The sequence below is a fragment of the Brachyhypopomus gauderio genome, chromosome 3 (assembly GCF_052324685.1).
Source record: "Brachyhypopomus gauderio isolate BG-103 chromosome 3, BGAUD_0.2, whole genome shotgun sequence".
Taxonomy (NCBI): domain Eukaryota; kingdom Metazoa; phylum Chordata; class Actinopteri; order Gymnotiformes; family Hypopomidae; genus Brachyhypopomus; species Brachyhypopomus gauderio.
Genome location: NC_135213.1, coordinates 10385949 through 10407344, shown reverse-complemented (window position 1 = coordinate 10407344; position 21396 = coordinate 10385949). Strand labels below are relative to the sequence as shown.

Sequence of the window (21396 nt, the reverse complement as noted above, 5' to 3'; positions counted from 1 at the left end):
TGTTCTCTTTCATACTCAGACTGCACAAGATTAATGACATGAACAACAGACTATGTACAGCTCCACTTCAAAAACATCCACATCTCTTTCATGCTCTCTCTCTCTCTCTCACACACACACACACACACACACACACACAAACACACACACACACACACACACACACACACACACACACACACACACACACACACACACACACACACACACACACACACACACATGCATAAAAGTGCAAACATACTGATCTATTTCAAATAATAGTAATATGTATGTTTATCTCTAAGACAGGCCCCAGGCCAAAGGTCAGGGCACAGGGGTCAGACAGAGGCTACCCAGTTTGATTCACCCAGTGTGCTCCTCATCCTCTGCCCTACCGATGAAGAGCAGAACAGCGGGACTAACAGCCAGACCCTGACATCGAGGGCAATCACCCAATTCCTTCTCTGATAAGAGTCTGATTGAGCGAATTAAGAACCCTGGGCTCCTCCAGACAGTCTAATTCTGACTGGAAAAGTACTGACACTTCCCTCAGCATGAGCTGCTTGCTGAAGACATGGCCTCTTCACCCGCTCAATCACTTCATTAGTGCTTTTACTTCATTTTTTGCAAATCTTATCTGGACAACCAAGCAATGGAGACACATTTTAAACTAAAGGTGACCTCCAATGACTACAGTAATATAACACTCCTGACTACAGCCATGTAACATTCATGATTACAGTCATGTAACACACATAACTGCTGTCATGTAATACTCATGGCTACAGTAATGTAAGACCCATAGCTACAGTAGTGTAAGACTCATGGCTACAGTCATGTAACTCACATAACTACAGTCATGTAACAACAATTAAAGGAGCTGTATCCTAATTCTGTCTACTCTGTTTAAATGTTGCCCATTGGTCTGACAGATCTTGCTTACATACTAAATATTGGCATTGGCTGTCACATCACCTCTTCGTCACACTACAACTCCCAGAATTCTGCTCTCCATCCTACCTTGTGCCCATTCACACACTTATCACATGATTATCGAACCCACCTGTCCCTTGTTTGTTTCCTTTATTCTTTGTGAAGAATTTCCAATGTTTCGTCTGTGTAGCTACTCAGCATTACTATTACTATTTCTGCAAAAGGCTGTGCCCTAAGTTGTAAGGATGTAGGTTGTAAGGTTGTTCTCTATGGATTTCTTCCTGTGGGCTTGTTTGATAGACATTTTGTTCAACTTGGGCTTCATTCCTCATACTGGCCATCAATATATATATCAATATGAAATGAGCAAATGCAGAAATATGATATTCAAAGGCCTTTCTAAAGTATTATAAAGCAAAGTTGTCAAAAGCATAGTAATTAGAGTTATACAATTTTGCAACTTGACACAGAATTATACATTATAAAAGATTCTGTGTTACATAAATAGCATAAGAGAAACATCATTCCTGCACTCACAAAGATCAAAGATCTAAGATCTAATTAGAATCCTGTGTGTTTTTGGTATTCCTGTTCCAATTCAGAGTTGCAATTTCTGGTTCAGAGCTGTGAGCAGTCTTGTATGACTGAACTTGTGATTTATTCATCAGTCCTTGTGGTAACTCCTAGGATTAAAACATCCTGGTCTTAACATTTAACCCTGTGGAACAGGCCGTTATCTTGATTCACCAGTATCTTTCCTTCGCCAGTATAGGATGATATCAAGACCTACAAGACCCACTTTTTAAAAGCGTGTGATAAAAAAATATATACAAATAAAACATCATAATAAGGGCATCTGGAATTAAAAGTGATTCATTCTGCCAATTGGTTCATTATTCAGTTAGGTGTTGCAATGAAGCATTATTAAACAGCACCTGATGAGAATTACAGTACCATTACCTGGGTGCACTGTGGGATATAAATACAGAACAGCATTACTTCTTTGCCTCCAATAAGCATACATTATGGATGAGGGCGATTTCACAAGGCACCCATGAGGAGCTTTCTTTTTCACTCATTTTAAAGTAATCAGTGATTTTTTTAACAGAATTGTTTGTACTATTTTTTTAATCTCTACATTCTCAGAGGAGACTGTGCTAGCAGTTGGAACAGTTTGAAGTTCTACTACCTGTCTGGCATGTGGACAACATCGAGCAAACACAAACAAGACAAATTCACAAAACGTACCACCAGATTTACCCTGATTAACAGCAAATAATACAGGGATGTCTCATTATTCATAAATATGAATTACCTGCATACTTTACCATTTGCGTGATATATAGTATTACCCACTAATCTATAATAAATAACTGGATTTCTAATAATGTAATAATCTTGGAACCATGGTGCTGCCATGCCGGTATGCCCTATCAATAATAATAAATTATAGTTACCATGTTAAAAAATGCATTTATTTCCTGCAATATATGACTCGCTCAATCCACTTGAAAAACTAAAGAGTGGTGTGATTAATTTGGCAGTGGAATTTATTTTATTTATTTTTCATTTGGTTGAGAATGTACAGCTATTCGCTATATCAAATAGACAGACACAGATCTGTTGGGGGAAGATGACCAAACAACTCCCCAATGTAAACACATTAAGGTAAGACGGCATTTTTTGTTAGTTCACTAGCTAACTAAGCTACCTTTCACGGTGACTTTCTGTCTCTTAGCTTTGATTCTTATTCTTGCCAATTAGGCACAATCAAAACCATCATCAAAGAACCCATCGCCTTTGTTAAGCGCAGAAAAGGCCTCGTGACAGGATAATTGGTATCATCTGACGAAGTGGTAGGATTAAATAATATAGCTGGTTCTGATTTTAAAAATCAGTAGTGTATCAATATCACCTTGCTATCTGAATCTGAACTACAGCATCTGTATACACTGAACCAAATATTCCAGTGTACAGGGGAAGAAAGTGTTCAGATGGACCACTACAGTTAGCATTCAAAATGGGACTAAACATTTTGCCCCGATTATAATTTGTTTGTAGATGTGTAGACAAGAACTTGTTTTTGTAGACAAGAACTTGTTTATAGATGAAAATATCAATAATAGACATCTTGCATGATGACTCCACCCCTCAACATGCTGGAGTACCCACTGTGTGGAGTACCCGCTGTGTGGAGTACCCGCTGTGTGGAGCAGTCCTGTCTCTGCAGTAACCACACAAACACGCCGGTATGGACTGCTCAGGCTCTGCCTAAGCTCGCTGTCTCCTTTTAAGTAAACATATTTGTCTCCTGTCTTCAGTAGAACCTGTCTGATATTATTGCTTTGAAAATATTGGTTTTCCTCCATGCTTTTTAGGTTATTCATAGCCTCTTTGGTGCTTGCTAAAGATTCAAGAAAATATGTTTAAAAAAAAGAAACACTTCCATAAGTCTTTCCATTTCTTATCATGATAGAACAATATCATAATAATGCGGGTTTGGTATGTTCCCATATTTTTGTTTGTTTTGTTTATTAGTGAGTTTGTTTACGGCTTCATGCAATGCACAGTGGATAAGAAGCAATGCAACAATATATTGACGCTAGGAATAACAGTCTGCTTCAATACCTAGTAAGAAATTTACACAGATGGCATTTTAGAGATGGAATGCGTGACCCAACAATAAGACGGCCTCGGTCACCGTTGCTCCTTTGTGATGCTCCCTGACCTGCATGTTTGTTCACACATGTTCCCAGTGGTGCAGCATTCATCATTTTCCAATATGTTATTTCCAACTAATATACTGGATTTTTTAGTTGTTGTCATGTCAAGGAGGTGCTTAATTGGGTTAATTGATTGGGTTCATCTATGACAATTTTACCATATATTACGGTAGTCTCAGGTTATTGTACTTAAGTGCAAGCTTAGCAAACCTAGTAGAAGGTTTCTGTGGTGCTCTTGTCAGATGTTATCAATTACGTAACAGTGAATAATTCCAGAAACATGCTTGCCCTGATTCATTTAGTAGCTTGGCAAGTTATTCGCAAAAGTTAATGCACAAGTGCTATTTTTCCCAGCATCCAGAAGAGCACTCAAAGCCGTTATACTGTAAAGGCTCATATGTAGTAGGAGAGCCATTTTTTTTTACAGTCTAGAGAATCTCTGCTGCGTCAGCTTGGAAGACAGTTAAGTTGGATCACCTGTTAACTTTACGCACAGGTTATAGGTTATAGTACAAGGTAAGTAAATCCCGCTCGCGCGCAGTTGGCGCGAATGTTCATTTATGTAATAGCTCCCAAACCCGAGCATCTCAGAAAACCGTCTAATAATGTTGCATAACGTTTAAAGCGTTGCCTGCTTATACAGCTGCCAGCTAGCCGGATTAACCACTTCTGGTGGCTTTGTGTTTCGCTCGATAGTTTACTATTGCAGAAGCTTTACCAAAGACCAGTGGGCTACCACATTTTGTCCTCATTTGCATATGATGTTAGCAATTCATAATGGAATACCGGTGCATAAAAATGACCACCTACACCTGTCTGACGGTATGTCCTGGTAAGAAGCTGATGTATGCCAGGATAGTCTCACTTGGTCACACAAGCAAGTGATCAACAAAACTTCTGTACACACCTATTTAGCTAGTCAAATGTATTACAAGGACCTGTTTTTGGTCTCTTTAGAGTGAGAATGGTTGCAAATATTGCAGCTGCAGTACGTGGGAGAACAAAAAAAAAGAAGGAGACTTGCCTCACCAGGACCTCAGGACCTCAGAATGCCATGTACTTTTGCCACACGAAATGCTAATTTAGGTGCTGGAGAGGAAGAAGGTATAAACAGATTACAGACTGAGAAGAGGTCCAGTTTTGCTGCTATCAAGTACTGATATCACCATATCAACTTGGTAAAAGTTAAAAATGTGCTTCATTTTTATGTAACCAGTGACTTTTGCCATTCCTAGGGTTTCACAACTGGGGCTGGTCAGTCCTTTGGCGTGGGTCTTTAATACGTATGGCCTCATGTGCATGTCAGTTTTGATTGGTTTTCACCTAAGGCACAAGTCATTATAATGCATTGGTAAGTTGATACTAATTATCGCCACAGTAACTTCATGAATAGGAATTAAATGCCAGGTCACACATTTAGTGGGCATAGGGCAGACACTGAAAGTTTTATGAATCCAGCCCATTATCTGTGTGTGTGTGTGTGTGTGTGTGTGTGTGTGTGTGTGTGTGTGAGAGAGAGAGAGAGAGAGAGAGAGAGAGAGAAAGAGAGCGAGAAAGAGAGAGACTGTTCTCTGCAATTACCTCAGCAATTGTTGTTGGTTCACTGCAAGACTTTGATGATGATGTAATGGAACACTGATGATGGAAATTATTCTTGATATCATATGGTTCATAAAAGTGGATTAAATATGCTGAAAGCAATGATCCAGTATAGATTATAACCACATGTGGGGAATCGGCTGTGTTATTTCTCTCTTGTACTGTACCATCTGAAAAAAACTATCTCACAATTTGAGGGAACACACACCTTAGAATGAGCTTAGTCTCAATCTGTTCTCAAACACAGACCAGCAGGCTGAACTACTGAGAGAATTACCCAATTAACATCATACAGTACTAACAGATGATACGTGCTAGGAGCGGTTAGTTTCAAAACAATGAAATATAACCAAAGCAATTATGGAACCTCATGAGCTACGTGAAAGTGGCCAGACCTTCAAAGCCTGAAATGTGCTTCAGCAGTTCAATACAGGCTGTACAAAATACATGTTTACAAAATGGGAGTTACTCTTCAAAGCTAAACATGCCTAAGTATCATATGCTCACATAAAAGCATGATTTGCAAAAATAATATAGACATTATACTGATCATGCTCATATATACATTTACTTAAGTTTCAGAAATGTGTATCTTTATAGCATACAGTTTCTTTGCCTTTTTTTAACAAACCACCTACAACAGCCCTGACTGCCCCTTACTGCACTCGTCAAGGTCTCAGGGCGACAAGCGGACCGGCAATCTGTAAGATCTACTGCAGTAGAGGTGGAAGGAAGGGTTTGATTGTTAAGTTCCAGCCTATGTCTTAGAAACACACAGATATGCACACACACTTGAATGGGTGCACTCATCAAAGTCATTATACCCACACACTTGGTGGACCACATGGACCTCTTCAAAAAGGTTTCTTTCAGGTTTTTGAGAAGTTCACAAACATACAAACACACATACACACACACACACACACACACACACACACACACACACACACACACACACACATTCCTCCTGTTCCTTACCTCAGGCTATCTACCTGTGAAAAGGAATCAAAAGTATTTCTAGAACACTGAGAGCAGGGAAAAGATCAGTCAATCAATATGCAAGAGGGAAGTGTGTGTGTGTGTGTGTGTGTGTGTGTGTGTGTGTGTGTGTGTGTGTGTGTGTGTGTGTGTGTGTGTGAGTGAGTGAGTGAGTGAGTGAGAGGAAAAGGACACGCTCTGTCTGTTCCTGCAAATGAACCTCCTCTCTCCATTTATTTTCAATTCAATCATTACACTCCAACCCTTGATTTAAACTACTCTGCCCCAGCAAAGTGAAATTCCCTTATCTGTCACTCCTGAAGAGAGAACCACGGTCTACCTGGTCAAGAACAAAGCCTACAATCCTATTTCTCAGCCTCTGCATTTTCTCAGCCTCTGCATCTAAAGCCCTTGCTTCTGCAACACAGCCTTGTCTCCAGTTATACATTCATTACCCCGTGCATTTGCAATTACAGTTTGGAAACTAAGATAACACTGGCTTTATACAAAACCAGTACTAACTGCGGGGGAAATGTGTGACTACAACAATGTGGTTGGCTTGGTGTGGCTTTTATGCCAGGCCAGTGAGTAAAGGGCACTCACTCTCTGATCTACACATGATAACAACAGAATATTAGGAGCAGCCAATAATAATAGCAGGAAGAGACATGTACCATGACCAGATTATGGATTATAATATGTGCAAACAATTTTTATACATAAATTTTAAGTTTTGATGTTTGAAGTTTGGCCTAGAAACAGAAGTTGTAATGAGGTTAGACAACTGAAAATCGGTCTAAATTTTCTTGGTTTAAGTAAATATATTATGGTATGCAACATTGCTACTCATTATGTGAACAAACGAATGGTTGGAGAAGAGTTCCTTAACTAACTTGGGCTACTTGGGAACAGTTACTTGGGTTGAGTGAGTATGTAGGTTATCAGGAAAGATGACATATACACTACTTGTGAATGATCAGAATTAGATGCATAAATCTTGGTCAGTTAAATATGTATGCTGTTTCAGTATTTCTCTTTTCCTGCTCCAGCTGGGTAAGGGAGATATCACTGGTACTAAGAGGTCATTCTTACCTCGGCTTGGTGGTGTCAGAAGCGGGATCTTAATTGGCGTCAGAGAGAGCAGATGCAGAGGATGAGCAGAAGACCCAGATGGGCCCTGGGCCACGTCGGACTCCATCGCCATCAGAGCAGCCGCAGCCACAGCCATCCGTTTACTGTTCCGCACTCGTTTAATGGCCACGGGGCAACCTGGGGAGAACAGCGGCAGGAGTGAGCACGCCATCGCAGCATTTCACATCCAGCCTGCTATCTGAACAAGAGTGTGGAGGCCTAGTTTCCCCATGTCCCTGGATAACGCACGAGCAAATCTTTATTCAGGCAGCTTTCAAGGACTAGACTCAGTGTGGGTCAGAAACACGAGACAGCAGGGCTTGAAGACAATGTCCCTTACGGCCAAGCTGAGGGACTTTGATTAAGATGAACAAGCATAACCTCAGAGGACTCAGACGTAGGTTTGCCACATGATAATTAGTTTGTGTTCCAAGAACACATGGTGTTAAAAGGCTGCATGATCTGCCAGACTCCCAAACATGCTCAGAAAATAATCACTTTTTGTACACACAGACAGTGGAAACAAGGACAAATAATAATGGAAAACTGGACACTGGTAGAGCCAGCAAACTCCTGTGATCTCCCTTCTATCAGCAGATAGCTGTGAGTAATTTATTTCATTCCTTCTTGCTCCTGGATGATGTGTGAAAGCTCGTCTTTGTTCTCCGGTCTAGCTGGCTGCCAAAATGCTTTCATGGGGTTTTGCAGCTTCTTTGATCTGAGGCATCCAGTGATGGAACTGCACTATCAGAGCCCAGTCAGTCTGGAGCCCAAACAGAACCAGCACACTGAGGGAGACTTAATCAGATCTCTCTCTCTCTCTCTCTCTCTCTCTCTCTCTCTCTCTCACACACACACACACACACATTCACAGACACACACACACACACACACACACACACACACACACACACACACACCTTATGTAAATCATTGTAACTTCAGATGGGCCATGCATCTCTTTTCAAATATTTTGTATTACAAGTATTTTGACCATTTAATGCCAATAAAACTATTTGAATTTTGAGGACACAATGTCTATAAAAAAATTCTCAACCCTTCTGTAAAGTATGACTTACCACAGCAATAACCTTGACACGTATCATATTTTGTGACAATGAGAACATATTTGAAATTTGCAAAAACCTATGTAAAACTGATTTTAACCATCTTATCTCTTTAAGTCAGAGTCAACAATGCCATCTGTGTGCTGAAGAAGCATGACATCCTGATCAGATTCTGTACAGACATGCTAGTGTATTCGGTGAGATAACCCTATGCCATGCTAGCCTACACCGAAGAAATATGATAAATGAACCCTGCTCTGTTCAGAGAAACGAAGCTATACTGCACTGTGGAAGAAAATGTGCTCTATGATACCAAAATACATTAGAGTGTGCATCCTACTCTATGTTTCCGAAACACACTGTATTTATCTAATGCCACTGAGTGGGTGTATCAGGGACAGAGTGGTTGTCATGCACATGCAGGCCACCTGGGAAATACCTTATGGAGTCACTACAACAGAGTTCTTTCCTGACACCAAAAACAAAGACAGAAATAGTCAAAAAGGAACTTATCAGTGGTAGAAGAGGCAGAGGTCAGGATCTGGATTTTATACTGAGGCTTTAAATCTGACAACTTAAATACAAGACCAGCAGAGATGAAGTTTGAGACATTGGAATGTGATGCTGCCTCTCTTGAGGGAGGCTCTCCACCAACGATTTAAGATGTAAACTGTGAATTATACATGCTGGAGATTCTCTCTGATAAAAGGAATATCTTCAGACACGATAAATCGTTCTAAAAAAGAAAAGAAGCATTTGTAATGCTCACGAGAAAAGTGGTATTTCTCCTCCCTTTCGTCTTGTGTACCCGGCATCTCCCTGACTGGTTTGAAAATTATGTAGAGTTCAATAAATATAAAAGTATGTAGAGTTCAGTAAATGTAAACATATGTAGAGTTCAATGTAAAAGTATGTAGAGTTCAGTAAAGTAAAAGTTTGTAGAGTTCAATAAATATAAAAGTATGTAGAGTTCAATAAATGTAAACGTATGTGACTTCAGTATGTGTATGTGATACGGGTTGCTGGTTTATAACAGGGTCTGATCAGTATATGTATGACATTCTTGACATTCTGTTGGCTTGTTCACTCTCTAAAGGATCTTGTTTCAAACAAATTGAACAGAAAATCTAGGACCAGTAGAATTTTTTATGCAGCCAGTTAAATTAAAAAAAATCTTGTGAGATGCTGGAGCTGTCCATCTGCTTGTGGTGCTGAAACACCAGACAATTGTATTCATAGACAACATTGGTCCAGATGTACCTATACTTTATAGGGCATCACCCATTCACTTTGTCTCTGTAAATATAATTGTAGTCCCCATCCCATCTCTCTCCACTTCTGCTGTTCTGCTATAGTGCTGTTCTAGCCTATATGACCCAGGAAGCTCTATGTTTATCTGAAATTTACTTCAAAATTACTTTCATGCTGAAGGTCTACTCCACATGCTTTTGTTCTGACATATTTACACCAGTTTTTATTCCAAAAACAGAAGCTTGAAAATGACAGTAAGGTTTTGTTTGCTCTGCAAATGGACTGTCAGAAGCCAGTCAAGGGGGAGCTTCCCCTCCATGATCTGTCAAACAGCTAAAGCTGTGCCCCGTGGGGAGCACTGCTGCTGCTGGCCTGCGACAAGACCACTCAAGCTGCTCATGACTTGTAAGACTGTGCTGCCTGAGTCTGGAGGAGGAGAACAGACATGAAGACAAAGCAAAGCAGCTGCAAACTTTATATATATATATATATATATATATATATATATATATATATATATATATATATATATATATATATATATATATATATATATATATATTTGAACATTTAAACATTATTTTTAATATTTAATTTATATGAATATATTATATATTTAATTTATATATATATATATATATATATATAATATATATTTATATATATATATATTAAATATTTAATTTATATGAATTAAAATCTCTAATTACTGTACATTTGTGCATTTTGTCTCTTCCACAAAGAAATGTATGAAAAAAAACACAATATTTTGTACATATATAAATATAAACAGAGAAATGTGTGAATCATTAAGAACAATGTAGCATCATGGTGTATGAGGGGAAAATGGCATGCTACTACTATATGAAACATCTTATACTGCAGAGTAGAAGGTGAATATGCTGAACACGCCAGCACACCATCAGTGCCACCTCCTCACCTCCTTTATCACCTTCCTAACATTTTTTTTCACTCCAGTAACACATATATGCATGCTTTTCTATGTGCAGTCTTAGTTACAGGCTTCTCCCAGAAAATCAGCTAGAGCATGAAAGGTCTTTGTGAACCTTTTCAGAGCAGGAGGTCACATTAAGGAGTTGAGGAGGGAGCCGTATGACTGATCTGCAGTCAGCAGCCCACGGAACCGCCAAACGCTTCACTGCTCTCCTCCAGACTCCATTTTCCATGAGTAGAAATATCTTGACAAGGCCACAGTGACTTTTCACATTTCATTAGGTCCAGTCAATAAGACCAGGCTCAAATTCATCGTGATAAAAAATGAGATTTTTGTGGGCAGGTCTATCAAGCAATGCAATTGGAGAGTTAAAGTAAATTCACCTTCATTGCTTTAAAATGACCAAGAGCCACACAATGGCCACCAGTGGAACCTGAGTTTACATGGAAGGCACAGAATCACTCCTCACATAACTGGTCCCTTTGAAACCAGTTAAATTTCTACCATCGCAAATTATCAAAATCAGATGCAAATTATAAACTGAAGCCTGTGCAAATGTGTTCTCAATTCACAGGGTCAGACCGAAGTAGACTGCCCTGCAAATACCAAATACTTTATTTTTGGAGACTTTTTTTCCAGTCCATGATGATTATAATGGTGTTTTGTACAGCCCATGGGTTTCTGTGCCAGCCTTAGGCTGTAACAGTATGATGTCTCAAGAGGGGACATCCATGTTCCAGAAGTCAAATAGTTTTATGGTCATTAACAGTGTTGCGAATAACGCCGTTAAAAATAACGGCGTTAGGTAACGGCGTCATTTTGTTAGTAACGGGATAATATAATTAATTACTTTTCCTGTCGTTACAACGCCGTTGACGTTACTGGTCATTAAAAGCGGTGCGTTACTATATATTGATATACTAACAGTAATGCGAGCGGACCGCTGCCCAGACTAGTGAGGAGTAACAGATCTCGATAGTTCACGGTTCTCGGTGTAACACCTGTTTAACTTAACAAGTCAGTAAGCGATTGTCTAAGGCAGCATTATGGTAGCCAATCAGAGCCAGTGTTTTTACACGCGCGCCGAAGCACACGACACAAACGGAGAAGAGACAGAAATGGCGAGTCAGGAGCAAGACGAAGAAAAATGAGCATTTTCAAGGTGGCGATATAAACATTATTTAAGAAAATACTTGAAGTTCCTGAATGTCTACCAGACTGGGTATTTGATTTATTAAGAATAGAGGTTGTAGTTTACTTCTGTTGTGAACAAACAGTTGTCTCAGATTGAGAGAATTTAATTTATTTGATAGATGTAAATGCACTTTATATAGTGTAACTGTTTACTATTTTTATTTTTTTTACAAAGATTTGGGATATTAAAGGATTTTATCCTGCACTGGTCTGTGGATGTGCAATAAATATCAAAAGTTAAACACCTTTCTGATCTACTCATTTCAACTCACTGTAAAAACTGCTTTTTCAAAAAAAATCCTTATTCATTGGCATATAACTTTTTTTTAACTGTAACGCAAATAGTTACTTTCTCTGGTAACGAGTTACTTTTATTATAGAGTAATTCAGTTACTAACTCAGTTACTTTTTTGAACAAGTAGTGAGTAACTATAACTAATTACTTTTTTTAAGTAACGTTCCCAACACTGGTCATTAAAACAGAATGACACTGAACCATTATTTTTTAAATCATTCAGACCAGATCAATTTGCACTATTTTGCCATTATTGGAAGACAGTACTGATGTCATCATCTGTGTTTGTTTACTTGTAGAGATATTTACAGTAAAATCTATGTGCACCAGTTATAACAATGACTCCTGTGCCCAGGAGAACATTTTAAAAGTGTCAGCAAGGTATAGGGTGAGCTGAAATGCAAAGCCCAGAAAAGGCATAAAATAGAGTGCACACACACACACACACACACACACACACACACACACACACACACACACACACACACACACACACACACACACACACACACACACACTCACACACACACACACACACACACACACAAGCATAAAAGAGACAGGTCATATTTATCTTACATAATAAATAGAGGTAAAATTTACTATTCTATTGAAATCAATGATCTGGAATGGCCTGGCCTATAGTTTGAAATGTTTTAGTTAGAAAACTTTAGGCTTCATTGTTTAAAAGGTTCAACTTTACATTTCCTAATTGTTTACTTGGCCTGCTAGAAAGCCAGCATTAGGACACACAAGGCTCTTCCTGCAAGATTTATGAGTAAATGTATTATTTATTTATTTGTTTTGATCATTCTTCAATAGCAATGTGATGCCAATACAGAAATTGTTTGATATGTTTGGTGTGTTAAATGTTGACTTATTTACCTTTCTTGTAAACCAGAGGTAGAAGGAGGTAGGAGAGGTAGGAAGAAGAGGTAGAAGGAGGTAGGGGGAGGTAGAAGGAGGTAGGGGGAGATAGAAGGAGGTAGGGGAGATAAAAGGAGGTAGGAAGAAGAGGTAGAAGGAGGTAGGGGGAGGTAGAAGGAGGTAGGGGGAGGTAGAAGGAGGTAGGGGGAGATAGAAGGAGGTAGGAGGTAGAAGGAGGTAGGGGGAGATAGAAGGAAGTTAGGGTAGATAGAAGAATGTAGGAGGAGATAAAAGGAGGTAGGGGGAGGTAGAAGGAGGTAGGGGGAGGCAGAAGGAGGTAGGGGGAGGTAGAAGGAGGTAGGGGGAGGCAGAAGGAGGTAGGGGGAGGTAGAAGGAGGTAGGGGGAGGCAAAAGGAGGTAGGGGGAGGTAGAAGGAGGAGGCAGAAGTAGAAGGCAGAAGGAGGTAGGGATTTCAGGTCAATGTATCCCTGCATATCCAAAGAGTCAAACCACTCAGATCAAAAACAACCAACCCGCATAAAATGCCACAGGGTCATATTCTAAACAAAGTCCACCCAGTGGAGAAGCAGCTGTAGTTCTGATAACCTTTGCAGCTTGTAATTATAAGGGCAATAGATTGTGGCTACAGGGTCACAAGGCAGAAGCCAGAAGCCAGAAGAAGCCGACGTTTATGTGCACACTCCCACCTCTGCTTACAGAGCAGTCCTTATGATGCTCGCTCCAGATGGAGAACATTTTTTTTCACTGGCAGTACATTTGGACCATAGCACTGCAATGTTTGGGGTTCCACTACACAAAGCTGGGAAAGTGCTTGGTAATTAGACAGATGAGTAAAGTGTGATAGAGCAGGGTGAAGAACCTACCCTAACACACATACCCATCCAGGTCTAAAGAGCTAAGACTGCAGTCTCCAGAACATCAGGATCTTTAGAGTTAAACCAGGCAGCATATAGTGTCACCATGACCCTCATTGTGATGTCATAATAACTGCAGTGTCCTCAACGGCTGCTGTCAGTTTGACGATAAAATATGGTCTCATCTCTGGAGAGAATATTTTGGGTTTATGAACAAACGTAAGAAAAGGATGCACTTGGGTAAGAGTTTTTGAAGAAGATTAATGTTTGGAGCCATAGAGCTTCTGTACTCTGGCACCATGGGGTCGAGGTGGTTTTATGAGATGCCCCATGTGATCTTACCATTGTACATCTGGTTCTGTTTTATTCTGGTCTGTGCTGAGAGACAACTATGGGCTTACTGGGAAATTTCCATTTCATCAAATATTTAGGACATCACAGTTTGGTGCTGGCGATATAAGCTTGAACATGTTTTCACAATGTACTGTGAAAAGTGACATGCTAAGGAATATCGAGAATGAAATTAATATTTGACTTGCCTTACAGGAAAACACGAGCAACTGTAACATGAGTCACTATTTTGAATTCCATCACCTTCAATGTCATCGATTTAAATAAGAGTTATTTGTCAAATTCTGTTTATGGTAAAAGTACACTGGTATGCTACTAGTATGTTATCTGCATTTAAAAATGTATGAATTCTCTGATTGATGTCTCACTCACACTACACAGAAAGGGAGAGTCTGCCATTGCTAAAATGCTCCACAGGGTGATGAGGTTTTGCAGAAGTTACCCAATCCTTCACCACAAGTTAGCAAGCTCCATGTTTCTCAGGTATCTCAGCACACAGAATCACATGTCTACATGAACATGTTCATAAAGAACAATTCATTCTTCACAAGTGAACACACTGAGGTTCACCGGTATAACACTGATAATGATATTGATAATTTAACTATATTAAATATTATACAATTATATGTGTTCATTGTATTTATATTAAGCTAAAGTGGAGAACATGGTCATGTTTAAGTAATGAAACTTGATTTGACTGCATGGTCTCACACACACACACACACACACACAAACCTACAGATACAAACACACATGTACATACATACGCAGTTTAGTTCTGTGTGTTTAACACTGCCATCAGAATGAAAAGTGACCAATAAACCATGAGATCAGCCCCACAGAACCAGCTATTAAAAGCCATCGCTCACTTTCAACCTCGTGACCCCTGTGGCAGCCTGTCGTGTCAGGCAGAGATGTCTGTAGTGATCCATGGTGTTGGATAGCACCTCTTCTCTCCTCAACCCATTTACACAGCAACTCCTTTTACTTCCTCTCAAACATAAGCATGGTGATTCGATAAAGGTGTAGACAGGTCAAGCTTGTCAGCACTGTGGTGAAAGACACATGCGGTCGTTAAGCCACTGGCTTCCACAGGGCTCCAGTGGAGTGCTCCTCTCTGACAGCTATTCAATCACAAACACAAGTAATTGATTGTTTAATTACAACGCAAATGGCAGGACATGCCACCATCTCCGTGAAGCAATCAAAGACTAACCCCTCAGAGAGAGAGAGAGAGTGGAAGAAAAAAACAAAGACAGACAGAGAAAGAACTATTTCAGTGACAATGCATCTTGATTCACCTCCACAATACTGTTATTGCTTTACATTAGCTGTGTACGTAATGCATTCATCCTGTTACATTAATGCTAAATAATTGCAGCCCTTAAGGAATTAGAGAACAGGTTTTTTTTTTGGCTACACACTGCTGTGCATCTACTAAACACACATTTCCATAAAACTGCTCTAGAGCTCTGAGAACTTTATGTTCATCTTAGCACGCTGTGACCTGCTGTTCTGGATTGTCCAGTGGGTTGCCTCTCCTAGGTTCACCTGAGCTCATGGTGGCATGTTCTGTTTGTATTCTCTTGCTCTGTGTGGTATCTAAAGTACTCTACCTGTTCAGTAGCTTTTCTTCATGGTTGAAAGCGCTTTTTTGGACATCCACATCTCTGCCCTTTCAGGGTCTGCCAGGTTGCAGTTACAGCTTAACTACATTTAAGCACTTTATTTTGATTCACCAAACATTTTAGCCATAGCTCTTGTCACATTGAGACACAACACACACTAGATGCAAATCTATATGCAAATGCATATTTAAAATCAACTCCAGCCCAGTGTTCAATTACTGACGCTCCTCTGATAAATGGCTGTGATTGAAAAACACAGATGTTTTAACCTTCTAAGCTGAAGTTGATACAGTGTGCTATACTTGATAGTCATTATTTTTGTTCTCAACATGCCGTAAGAGGGCTTTTAACACCAGACCCCACAGGTCAATAGCCAGTCTACATTTTCAGTCTGGTGCTGCACACACCTCATCCAGATAAGGGCAACAGAACCGTAAGCACCTGTCTCAGGATGGCTGCTATGGGGGAGCGCTCCCTTACACTCGCAGGTGTTCTGGGTGTCGGATGCTGGGGCAGTTCCTAATGCTAGACAGCCCACAACACACTAGGATGTTGTTTGCTCATGTCTGCCATACTCTGAGCCTTTGTTCAGGTCTGTGTGTAAGGCAACAGATTCTTCCTCATGGGTCTACCTCACACGCCGTCAGTAAAATCCGTTTACAGTATGTGGGTCTGTTGCTCTATCAGCTAGTGAAGACGCATGTAGGAATAAAATTATGCATAGAAAGATGTGAAGTGTTTCCAGATTGACTTCACAAGCACCGATAATGCAGGCTCCCCTCCCACACGTTAACATGCAGATGGAATGGTAACCCAAAACGTTTTTTTTTTTTTTTTTTTTTTAATGAGCACCATATAATGAAGCTTGACAACATTCCAATAGCTGTACATCCTGTTTTAAAACACAGGATTAAACCCAGGAGAATGAAAACTTGTTAACAGGGTCTGGAATAGAAGGGCTGAAGAATAAAGTCCTTGATTAAGGCAGGACTGTAGCTGTGGCCATGGGAACAGGGGAGTTAAAAGGTCCTCCCTCCTACCTGAAATGCGTCTCGGTGTCAGAAAGAGAGTGTGGAAATTCCTGGAGGCAGCCAACGGCCTGGATATGCTCATCGCTGCTTGGCTTGTCATCAACCTTGGCTTTTCCTGCCGCTGAAAGATTCTCGTCTCTTCTGGTCCAATCCAGGTGGTCTCCAGAGCCAGAGCGTTATTTACATACACCTAGAAACAGGAGAAGGTAGCAGATGTTGAAGAACTCTTTAAAACACTCTGTGATGTTTGACTAATGATTAGCTAATGTAATATATGGCACTGGTGCTCGTGCTAAGAGGACACTGTGTTGCTCTACTGTTCTAATGGATGATTGTTTATTAATTACATTGCTGGTTTTAACTATGTTCAAATTAAAGGTAAATCCCACAGCCAATGTGAAATCCACAGCAGTGAAATCCACTTGTACCTTGTAGTCTGGCACTCGTTTGTCCGGCCAGGCCTTGCGGTAGTGCGGGGACAGAACGGCACGGTACACGGGAGGGAACACGGGCACCAGGTCCACGCCCGCTGCAGGCTGAAACCCTAGAGCAGGAGGCCTGGGTGGCACCTCCCACTGGGAGACCGAGGAAATAGGGTATGGTCATTCAGTTTAATTCCATAATAATTCATATTTCTACACACGAAAGCCCATGGGGTTAGTGTGAGAGTGCGGTAAGCCCCTAGCTGATATGAACGTAAGCACCTCACTGGCATGAATGCAGGCGCCTTGGTGGGATGAATGCACTCACAATAGGGTGTTATCTGTTAGATGTGGGAACAGACAGGGCCTTTGCAAGTCCACTTTACAAGCAATAATGACTGATACTCTTGAAAAGTGGTTCTCTCTAAATAACCTTTGGTGAGGCGTTAGCGATCAGCTGGTTTTATTATATTTTTTTTACTGGAAAATTGCACCTTCATACACAGTCTTCAAGTGCATAGATTACACACTCTATGCGATGTAGGTTGAGTGTACAACAAATGTGTGAAGGTGGTCTTTATTTAGCTAATACAAATACGGGAGCAAAAAGCAAGCTTCAGGGAAAATGCAGAAAATCTCATGGTACTGCCTACAGCTAATGGTGTGTGTAAGTGCGTGTGTGTGTGTATGTGTGAGTGTGTGTGCGTGCATGCGTGTGTATGTACGTGTGTGTGTGTGTGTGTGTGTGTGTGTGTGTGTGTGTGTGTGTGTGTGTGTGTGTGTGTGTGTGTGTGTGTCTTTTGGGCATGGTTATCCCATATTTTGTCATGTATTCAGTCCAGGCCTCTCTTCCACAGCGTACGATTCCCTGAATGAAGCAGCAGATGGATTATGACCAACGCCCACATTGCCATACCTTGTACATAATCTAGAACCCTGAACTCTTTACTATGATCAGTGAGATCAAAGATATTTGAAATGCATCAATGAGATCACTACCACAGGAGTATCAACACCCATTCACCTATTTAACCTAAACATTTGACAAACATTTCTGAACACATAATACTAATGCATGAGACTCTCAGTTCAAGCCCTCAGGCTCACACTCGTTTAACGCAGAGTCCCACCTGCCTCAGGTAGCAGATAAGCTCAGTGTAGGCAGACTGCATGTTCTTTGCTCAGCTGTTCTATGCCCATACTGAGCTGAAGGCGTGAGGACTCTTTGGTACTGCACAGCGCAGTAAGTTCTCTGCACTATCACTGATCTACTTCCACTGTGCTCAGTATTAACCACACTCGGTTCCTAGAGGAACCTGTGACACACTCTCCTCAGCTGAGTCATCTTCTCCTTCTCTACAGTGTAAGTCAATCAGAAGCCCAATAGCTCTCTCTGCCATGCACTAGAAAGTTGCTGCTAAAATTATATTCACTGCACTCACAACTCTTTCTCTTTTTGTCTCTCTCCCTCTCTTTCTCCTCAAGCTCTGTGTAATGCACTAGAAAGTCAGAGTTAAAACTATATATACTCTCTATGAGTACTCACTCACTTTTTAGATCTCTCTCTCTCTCTCTCTCTCCCTCTCTCTCTCCCTCATTCATACTCAGCTATTGAGCACTAAGCAAGTCTCTAAAGTTTTTCACTTTCTTATCCTAGCAGAAATATATAAATATATAAGGCATAAACCTTTGACTGGTACACTTTCGTCATAATGTCTACGTCACTGTAGAGGAAAGATCCTCCCCCTCTTTCTTGTATGCAAATTAAATGTCTAGCGGTTTTTCAGGTACCGGAGGTGATGTACATTGATCCGTCATAGAAAGACACCTCTAGTGGTCAGAGAACAGAGCTACATGGAGAAGAATGGCTTGCCCCTCTTTATTCAACACCTTCCTATTGGCCCACTTAACCTCACTCATAAACTGTAAAGTAATGGACAATATGCTAATGCTGGTCCAAAGTCAGTCTATTACCCTCTGTGGCATTCTGTAATGGAATGAATCTGCACTAGACTGAATCGCAAAGAGGTACCCGAGCTATGGAACATGACAGCTAAAATGTGAGGCTTAATGAGATTTAATGAGGTTCAATAAACGCAGGCAATGACATGCAGGCAATTCTCTAATGGTGAAGACTGTATGCTTCCCAATCACGCCACATCTATTTTTTTTTCTGAATGAAAGTCCGAATCAACTGCTTAGAGTTCGACGAACCGTAACTTTTATAGACACTGAACATGGCATTTTGCAAACTCCGTCAAGAGAACCAATCATTACCTGAACATTTGGCAGCGGAAACTGACTGATGACTGGATCCGCCGCGCGTATTAACGGCAGAAATGGATCGCAGGACAAGTGCCAGCTGGAGACGGCGTGCAGCAGAGGAGGAGGGCGCGAGGTGAGGAGGAACGGAGCGGAGCCCACCGCGCACAGCCCGCTCGTGGTCGGGATCATCCACACCAACGGAGGAGGCTCCCCGCTCATCTGCCACATCCGCGGCTGACCCTTCACACGCTGAACGGGGATCATGCCCACATCCTATACCGGGCACAGTCTCCGGGTTAGACACAGAGCGGACACTAGCGAACATGAACATGAACAGCGACATAAGACAATAAAAATTTATTAACCCCGTCCGTGTTATTGCTCCAAGGCCATTACGCACTTCAGCAAGTCTTACTACTAGAGTTAGACACACCAGAGTGTGTAAAGGCTTTCTTCTAAATGTCTGGCATGGCCAAAAGATAAGACTGCACTTCTTTCTCTAGCAGTATACTGGAACTCAAACGCTAGAGTCAAGCAGAAGAATGAACCCTCCAAAAAACAGGAAAAAAAGCTGGCTCTTCAGCTTGCGTTAATTCGTCTCAGGCTCTAGATAAATAGTTGCTTTGCGTCCTTAGTGTAGCTTCGTTCAAATCGTGGAAGCTACATCTCTGTCGTGTTGAAAAATTATTAAATAAAACCTCCCAAATTCTGCAGCATGCGCACGTTACTGAAACACGCCGAGCAAACGCTGTTCGGACGGTTATAAGTTATTGGAACTGGTCGGGTTTTGAATCCACTCCACGTGCACTGTGCCGTGCCTCCACATCCTTTTCCACAAGTTGTAACGGGATTATTTTCACGCGTTTCTAAATTGGACATATCGTCAAACTCACCAATGATGAGATTCGTAGATTCCTTTACTTGAGCGCGCCCTGTTAGTTCCTCAATCCATCATGCATCGGTCACGTTCATATATTTAAAATAACGTGCAAAGAAAAGATTTACTCTCTGAGATCCGAAACAAATTCAAAAGTGTCCGGAATGACAGCAGACTGCTCCCCGTCCTCGCGCGCACGGACGACACGCGCTCTTTATGTACATGATTAGACTCGAGGGCTCTTCCGTCAGTCTGTGGGTTGTCAGAAAGCTCCACGGGAATCTGGAGAATATGTTCACTGTCACTCTGATTATCCCTCAGCCTGTCTCCGCCGCCTCCCGCAGCCGAAATGCCACTCCTATAAGGGCACCGCGCCGTGCAAATAGATTTCATAAACCTCAACTCATATTATAATCCTCCGGGTTAAAATAACTTATGTCCTTATGGCCTTTATGTCCTTCAAGTCACCATCCATAGATTCCGCACAGATCGAAGGAATTAAATGTACGTGTTTTTTGTTTTAACTTATATGAAAGTACCCCGCTCCTTCTACGCCAGCACGAAGTGCATTGCTATTCTGAGCGGATATGCCGCTGTGCGACTCGCCTAGCGCGTGCGGGGGGGGCTCGTGCACAAACGCGCAGATGGGACTGATCAGGGCTACATCCATTATTTCATTACGCGCACACTGTCTGTTATCGGTTCAGACATTAACAAAACTATACGCTAATTTATCCTCACGGGTATGGAGATAATGATTTGAAATGGTTGATAATTGTTTTACTCGTCCTAGAAATATGTAGGTTTCCAATTTTTTGTCAAATTGGTCAGATTGTTTTTTATCGCCTCTCGCTGACCTGAATTACACTATGACATCTTGCTGAAACAGGGGTCCCTATTTCAGACGAACTGCCATCTGTATGCGCAGTCCTGCTAGCCCGCCAGAGGGTAAATTTGAACTGCTATCCC

At 41.0% G+C, this 21396-nt stretch overlaps 1 protein-coding gene across 1 annotated transcript in view; it reads right to left on the bottom strand.

Annotated features, from left to right (window-relative positions):
- Positions 1 to 20990, bottom strand: part of tcerg1l (transcription elongation regulator 1 like) — an 82335-nt gene extending 61345 nt beyond the window's left edge. The window contains exons 1-5 of the mRNA XM_076999433.1: positions 20444 to 20990; positions 19563 to 19823; positions 17292 to 17438; positions 16873 to 17053; positions 7308 to 7484 (exon numbers count right to left, since the gene is read on the bottom strand). Coding sequence (XP_076855548.1) covers positions 7308 to 7484; positions 16873 to 17053; positions 17292 to 17438; positions 19563 to 19814 — 757 coding nt within the window. The 5' untranslated portion in view covers positions 19815 to 19823; positions 20444 to 20990. The remainder of the gene's footprint in view (positions 1 to 7307; positions 7485 to 16872; positions 17054 to 17291; positions 17439 to 19562; positions 19824 to 20443) is intronic.
- Between the last annotated feature and the right edge of the window lie 406 nt (positions 20991 to 21396).